General features: G+C 49.6%; 1 protein-coding gene across 1 annotated transcript in view; it reads left to right on the plus strand.

Moving 5' to 3' along the window:
* Window positions 1-7442, plus strand: part of ICE1 (interactor of little elongation complex ELL subunit 1) — a 740954-nt gene extending 733512 nt beyond the window's left edge. The window contains exon 19 of the mRNA XM_069613713.1: window positions 6460-7442. Coding sequence (XP_069469814.1) covers window positions 6460-6641 — 182 coding nt within the window. The 3' untranslated portion in view covers window positions 6642-7442. The remainder of the gene's footprint in view (window positions 1-6459) is intronic.
* Window positions 7443-8146: the final 704 nt, after the last annotated feature.

The following is an 8146-nucleotide window of genomic DNA, read 5'->3' on the forward strand; positions in this document are numbered from 1 at the left end:
CATCCTTCTGTTATGCAACATGTACTATTGATTTTGAGTCCCCCCGTCTATCATACAACCTGCCCACCATCCCATCTGCTCCATGTGTTTGGCCTACACCTCTCTTGTGTGCCATAGAAAAACAAGTCAATCTTCTCAGCCGTTGTCTGGTTGTGCTCAACCGAACTGCCAAATGGGCCACATGTGTGTTTCTGTCCTCATTTTAGTGCGAAGTACTTGCTTCGATTCCATCAGTCACGAAGGCTGGACATCCAATGTCGGTAAAGCTTCATTATGGTGAGTAACATGTTACTTACTAGAAATCTTTATTCAGCGGACATATACATTTTAGTTCTGCAGCATCGGTTCTGGCATAGATTCACATGCTCATGAATATTCCCCGTCAGGCTGGGAATCCTCGGTAAAAGAAAAAACAGTTTCACTTACAAACTGTCTCTCTCCTTTAAACCAATCACTGATCTCTGGTTCATACTGCCCCCAGCCAATGACTGCCCTCTCCCTAAGCCCCTGCTCTGGCAGAGATCTTCAGATTTTTACTGCACGTTCAAGTGTTGGGAGTCCTTGTGTTTTGCTCCGAGAGCTTTTCTGCGTTTTTGACTTTTTCAGTAAAAAATGACACATTTTTGTCAAATGGAGCCCGTGTACTCTTTTGTTCTTTTGACCGGCAAGCGGGGATCCATTTGTCAGAGTCTTTTGTCGCACCTCAAGGGCAAGAATCGTTAAGTTTTCATCAAAGATTCCAGAAGGCCATTGGGCCTTCACCGCACGCCAGACCATGTCAGAGGAGGGCGACGACAGAGGTTCTCTCTTCAAGCTCTGCTCCAGCTGCAGATTGAGGAATGTGTTTGTGGAAGACAAACACTCCCAGTGACTGTCTCCATCCGGATCACAAGGAGGCGGATTGCGAAATTTACCTGGGATTCACCAAACGCACCATGAAGGATCGGCACAGCGGATTGGCAGCGTGGCTCAACGCCAAGGCCTCTACCCCGTGTGGCAAGCAGGGGCATGCCTCACCCAGGACCGGCCTGTCCGAGGAGCAGGCTTCTAAGTCCTTTGAGGGCACTCCGTCCGTGGGGGCCCAAAACAAGGCCAAGCACTGCGATTGCTTTTACGTCGGGGTCGCTGTGCAAGCAGGTTCGGCGACGAGCAGGGCGCGATCAATATCACCATCTGCATCCTTGAAACACTTGTGTATAGGCGCGTTATAAATGCCATATCATATCTCAAGCCATCGCTGCACCGCCTCCTCGAAGAGGAAGTCGTTTAACCCGGGAAGCTGCGGGAGATACTGGAGAAGGCCAAGGCACAGAGTAGGGTGACCGACCTGCCCCTGAAGGCCCAGATGGTCCATGAGAAGTCGTCCTTGTCGATCGAGATGGTGGCGGCCGCCCTCTCGAAGGTGAAATGGGCTAACCCGGTCCAGGGGAACACGGCTACGCCCAGAGTGGCCCTTCCTCCCAGGTGGGAGTCTTGAGCCAAGCCAGTGGTGAAAACACCAGAGAAGATGCCAGCCCGGCTCTGACCCTTTAGGATGCAAAGGGGGGGTCGGGGGAGGGGGGAGTGAAGGCCTCTACTGTGCTCCAAAGCGCACATATTTCTTCGTTCGGACGACGAGGACATGGAGTCAGTTCACACGGTCATGGAGGACATGTGGAACGATGACGACGGAAATGCTGAGGAGGACACAGTGAAATCGTCGAGGGGGTCGATGATGAAGACGTAGGCGCTGGGCCCAGCAAGCCTACTCCCTCTGCACCAGCCAGAGACATGTTGCTGGACATCCTGTCCACTCTCCACATGTTGGTGTCAGAGATACAGAAGAGGATGCAGACGGCGCCCCCAACCCCGGTGCCACTCGGCCGACTGCTGGCGAAGAAGAGGAAGCAGCACCCCACGCTGCTTCATCAGCTGCCTCACATACCCACCGCCCTAGGGATACGGCGACGCCAGATATGGACGAGGACGGCGGTATGTCCCAGCCACCGAGAGCATCTCCACCAGATGAAGGGCGATCATTCCACTCCATGGTTACCCGCGTGTCAAGGCTCTTCCAGCTGATGCCAGAAGACCAAGAGGCAAACAGGAAGACCATTATGGCAGTGCCTCTCCTAGACAACATTTGGGATGAGGGCCTGGCGCTGATGAAGAATCCCGCCTCAGCCCCGGTGAAGAGACCGGCTGGAGAAGTACCTGGTGCCGGAGTTCGCACCCAAGTGCCTGCGATTGCAGCCTCTCCAAACTCGGTTGTCTCGGCGGCTGCAAGGAAGTCGTCCTCAAATTCATCATCGTCGGCCTCTTCCCCCGGACAGCGAGGGGAAGAAGTTGGGCGCAATGGGCCAAAAGGTGATATACTCGGTGGCAATGATGGTCAAGGCAGCAAATGTGCTTGCGATCCTGGCCAGCTACGACAGGGAGCTCTGGTACAAGATGCCCCGTTGCTGGAATTCCTCCCCTACGACAAGCGGGTTGAGGCGCTGGCGATCCTCCAGGAGGGCGAAGTGGCATCAGACTATTCGATCACCGTGGCCCTCGACATCCTGGACACAGGGTTCTGTCAGATGGGGAACGGGGTCTGCCTCCATCTTCGTTTCTACTTGGAAGCCACCAACTTTCTGCAGGAAGTTCAGACGAGGGTCCTGAACATGCTGTTGGACAAGGACAATCTCTTTGGGAAGGCTGTCGATGACTCACTGCAAGCCATCAAGACTGACAGACGGCCCGGGCCCTAGGCATGCTTCAGCAACACCGCCCTTCCTTTTGTGCCTCGGGAGGCAAATCCGGAAGATCGTCAAAGGGTTTCAGCAGCTGATTGTCCTCTTATCGTCAACCCACCATTCCACAGCCCAGGAGGCCTACAGGGGTTGTTCCAAGACTTTCAGAGGTGGCTGCCGTCGTCGCTCCCAAGGCGGCATGCAGGCCCCAAAGCAGGACTGTATCGGCCAGGATGTTGGGCCCCCACCCATGCACCCCGGTGGGAGGCCGGCTGGCGGGCTTCATCAGCAAGTGGAAGATATCCATCGACCGATGGGTGCTGGACGCTCTCGGACACACTCTAAGTGTTCCAGCAGAAGTGTCCGCGGGCACCACTCGTGGCCCGTCAGGAGCAGCACATCCCTCAGCTCCTGCGGGAGGTACGGGCCAAGAAAAGGAGCGATGGAGCACATTCCAAAGCGACTCCCGGGCTCTAGAGTTACTCCAGATACTGCTTGGTAAAAAAGACGACCGGGGGCTTGTGGACCATTCTCGACTTCTGACTAAAGTTCCTCAAGTCCCAAAAATTCAGGATGGTCACGTTGCAACACGTGCTTGGCCAACTAGAGGAAGGGGACTTCCTAACGTCGCTGGATCTGGAGGACGCCTACTTCCACGTGCCCATTCACATCAGCAGTTCATGTGCTTCGTCGTACAGGGAAAGCATTACCAATTCAATGCCCTTCCCTTCAGACTGAAGTCGGCACCCAGGGTGTTTACGAAGTTCCTGGCACCAGTGGCGGCCCATCTACGTCTGCAAGGGATACATGTGTACCTGTACCTCGACGACTGGCTCATCTGGCCCAAGTCAAGGAAAATCGCTGTCGACCACACGGACAGGACCATCAGGCTGCTGGCGGATCTGGGATTCTCAGTGAATTATCCGAAGTCCTGCTTGATTCCATCACAGGACGCTCTGTTCCTGAGGGCCAGGCTCAAAAAGGTCTCCTGCCTGGTGACCCCCTCAGAAGAAAGGATCACTGCCATTTTGGACAAGGTACAACGGCTATTGGCACTGAAGATCACCACAGTGCGAGCCATCAAGTCATTGCTCGGCATGATGTCGTTGTGTCTACCTGATCAGGCTTTGCAGGTCGCGGATGCGACCCTTCCAGGAATTCCTGGATGCCAGGTGTCCGGAAGCTTCACGGACAGGATTGTTTTCAACGAGGAGTTCCGTCGGGTGATAAGGTGCTGGGGCGTACGCTCCAACATCGCTGGGTGCACAGATTTCCAGAGCCCCCCGTACCAGGAGACGGTCACCACTGATGCTTCCCTGGAGGGCTGGGGAGCCCACACCAGATATCTCCACATCAGAGGCCTGTGGCTACCGGAGGAGAGGGATCTCGACATCAATGTCCTGTAACTGCGAGCAGTGTTCTGGGCCCTCAAGTTGTTCCTTCCGTCCTTCAAGGGCAAAGTGGTGAGGGTCTTCACGGACAATACCGCTACGATGTTCTACATCAGGAAGCAGGAGGGCACCAGATCCCCCATTCTCCCCAGTGAGGCACAGGACTAGTGGCACTGGGCCGGCACCCAGGGGATGTTTCTCATTCCTTTTCACCTGACGGGAGTCAAGAACACAGTCACTGACTCTCTCAGCAGGGAGCTGCGTTCTTGCCACGAGTGGGAGCTTCAGCAGGATCAAGTGGACAATCTCTTCCTGAGGTGGGGCAGACCCCAGATCGATCTGTTTGTGACAGCGACAAACACCAAGTGCCAGAGGTTCGCTAGCAGGTTGCACCAGCCGGGGAGCTTGTGGGGACACGTTTTCCTTCCAATGGGAAGGCCAGTTCCTGTACGTGTTCCCGCTATTGCCTCTATGGTGCCGGTGCAGGATGATCCTCGTCGCCCCATCGTGGCCGAAACAAATTTGGTACCCGGACCTTCTCAGCCTGTCGGCGTCACCTGCAGTCAAGCTGCCAGTGGTCGCAGATCTGCTTGCCAGAGAAGGAGGTGCAATCCTGCACCACGACCCAGGATCGCTGAACCTGAAGGCCTGGCTCCTGCAGCATTAGAGTTTGGTGGTTACGAGCTACCGGCGGACTGCAGGGCAGTCCATACCAGGGCATCATCGACTCTTAAGTGTTATGGGCACAAGTGGAAGTGGTTCGCGACTTGGTGCCGGTCGCAGAAGATCAACCCTCTGAGAGCCACGGCCTCTCAGATCCTTCCGAATTTGTTATTGTTGGCTAGTGCGGAACTTGCGTACACCTTCATCAAAGTGCATCTAGCGGCAATCTACCGCTACAACAGTTCTCCGGAACGGTCTTCTCTTTGGTCACACCGTCTAGTCAGAAGTAGTTCCTCAAAGGACTGTATTGATCATTCCCGCCGGTGAAGGCGCCTGCCCTGGCATGGGAACTCATGCATCAAGCTCCTCTCAAGTTCCTTTCGTGGAAAACAGCTTTTCCCACGGCCATCACCTCTGCCAGGAGTGTAGGCGAGATCCAAGCCCTGTCCTGCAAGCAGCCTTATCTGACTTTTCACTAGACAATGGTGGTGTAGGGGTGCGCACCCCTCTTTCATGCCGAAGGTCCCGTCGGAATTACATCTCAACTAACCTTTGGTGTTTCCTGTGTTTTTTCCGACACCTTCATCTCCGGCTGAAAGGACTTTGCACTCGCTGGATGTGGCTTGAGCGCTGAAGTTCTATGTGGCACACACAGTTTTTCCGGAAGACATCACAACTTTGTCCAGGGCTTCCATCTCCAAGTGGCTCTCCGGCTGTATCACTCGCTGTCACCGGTTGGCAAACCGACTGCTGCCCAGCCATCAGAGCCCCCATTCCACCAGAGCGATCACTGCGACAACGGCATTCCTGTCTGGTGTGACCCTGCTGGACATCTGCAGGGCTGCTACGTGCAGGTCCATGCACACCTTCACGAGATTCTACTGCGTGGACAGGGATTCCAGAGAGAGTCCAGGGTCGGCCAAGCAGTGCTGCCCAACCTGTTTGCTTGAAAGTGAGCCTGTTCCGAAGGTAAGAGTAATTGCTCCTTTTGAGCCTTGCCACCTCCTGTGGTTGTGTATGTATGTACTGCTATGTATTCTTTATTCATGAGCATGTGAATCCATGCTAGACCCCATGGTGGAAAAGGAACAAGTTACTTACCTGTAACTGTTGTTCTCCAGCATGGGTCTGGCATGGATTCCCATGCGAACCCTCACTCATGCACCTCTGTTGCTCTTCTTGGTCATACTGCCACTTTGTGCTACCAAATCTGATGATGGCTGCCAGAGTAGGGGCTTAGGGAGAGGGCAGTCATTGGCTGGGGGCAGTATGACCCAGAGCTCAGTGATTGGTTTATAGAAGAAAGACAGTTTGTAAGTGAAAGTGAAACTGGTTTTTCTTTTACTGAGGATTCCAGGCCTGACAGGGAGTATTCATGAGCATGTGAATCCATGCCAAACCCAAGCTGGAGAACAGTTATAGGTAAGTAACTTGTTCCTTTTTTAACAGGAACTAAGGTAAATAAATTCTGCCATACTTGTTTTGCCTTAATTTATCTACCTACCCCCATTGATATTTGAGATCCCAGTTTTATTAGAAAGTGTTACGAAGTGGCGTTTTTGTCACTGTGCAAAATGTATTTTCATAATCTCTTCTATAAATATTGTTGCATTTTAAAGCTAGAAGAATTTGCATCAAAAAATGTAGTGTTTCAGTACATTGTGTATTCATCAATCTTTTCTATGTTTCAGATATGCCTTGGGGTGTCCAGTTGGCATCTGTGTATACCCTTTGTGACTTAGCTGCAAGTGATCCAACAGGAGTGCTTGCGACGCTGCAAAATTGGAGAACCAATAGCACGAATGACATCCCACCAGCCATCAGTAGCTATATAGCAGAAATCACTTTACTCTGCGCTGCAGACCTAAAATAAACAATGAAGCTGACATCCCGCCTTTTAAGTGCCTTTTTATTTAAGAAGAGGGATTTTTTGCACATTAATATAAGGAGGGAGATGTGGACAAGAGAAACACATTTTTCTTGTTGAGTTTTGTATGTAGTGAACCAGTTTATGTACAGTTATTTTTTTATTCTCAAGTGAGATTGTACATAGGCATCTGTAAATTTATACAAATTATAAAGAAGGTTGTGCTGTACATTTTACTGTTCATTTTAAAAGATGCTGTGCTTGTGTAATCTAAATAAGAAAGTGACAGCCTCAATGGAGGAATAAAAAGTATATTTGCAAACCGTAAAGACCTTCTGAATTAGAGTTTTGACTTGATAGGTTTGCTTCGTTAGATATTTTTGACCAATCAGTGTGTGGGTGCGCTTGCTGTATTTAGTTACCAGACAACGTAAGGCCTGGTTAGGTGGTAATGTTCACTGCCTTTTTTTAATGCAAAAATCCATTTAAATTATGATATTCTTGATTGCCTCGTTGGCTGTATTTTAGCAATATATTAACTGAAACCATGGCCAACAATAAAGTGTACAGTAATTAAAGTAAGGCTCATAGAGAGAACCTAGCGATCTCTGTGAAAGTTTATATATATAGTATTATCAAATAATGTGTTTCACATTTAACGTTATTCCAATTTGGGAATGTTAGTGTTTCTACATAGAAAATGTTTAAACTTCTAAAAAAGTGAATATTTTTAGTTTTCTCTGTATTCATATGTCATAGAACTAAAAATGTGCATTGTTTTTTATAATAAAAATGAAAATCAAGCTATTTGAATGTGTGTATGTGGTAATAAGGTGCACTTGAATTTGGTGGTTGTCTAAATTGAATTTAAGCTCTTCTCTCTAATTAAGCAATGTCACTTGTCGAAGGAAAATAGAGATGCTACCATTGGTAAACTCGATTGTTAATGACATTGAATCTTAAATGTTTGGTTTCTCAGCTTCATTTACTCCAGCAAAAGCCTGTGTATCCCCATCTTTGACACCCACAGCAGAGTGGAATGCCAGGTTTAAACTTGATACACCGTACTGTACTTTCTGAATCCCTTCTCTATTAACTTCTATCTAAATTCTAGGCACCATGGGTTACCATTGGCTCCTCCTTCATTGGTTTTAGGCCAAGCTCAAAGCCTTATCCTTATGGTGCTATCTGTGAAGCCAAGAAAAATGAAAACACTCACGAGTTAACAAAAACTTGATGTCCAGACATGGTTTGATATAAAATAATTTAATCATGTGTTTGCTAAATACCACTAAAAAGGTTGGAGTGAGAAGACTATATGAAAAAACTGTTCAGGGTGAGAGAGTTTTATTTTTTTGGTAAGTCAAAGAATGATGCATAAGAAGTGCTTATTACAGTCAAGTCTACAGGGCAATATAAATATTCAAAAAATGGTCTGTTCACATAGATCATTTTTAAGGAATATGCATAAAGGTCTATAGTGAGTAAACGTTGTCAGTCTCAGAGGGAGT

Source organism: Ambystoma mexicanum, chromosome 5p (assembly GCF_040938575.1).
Source record: "Ambystoma mexicanum isolate Mex_15411 chromosome 5p, UKY_AmexF1_1, whole genome shotgun sequence".
NCBI lineage: Eukaryota > Metazoa > Chordata > Amphibia > Caudata > Ambystomatidae > Ambystoma > Ambystoma mexicanum.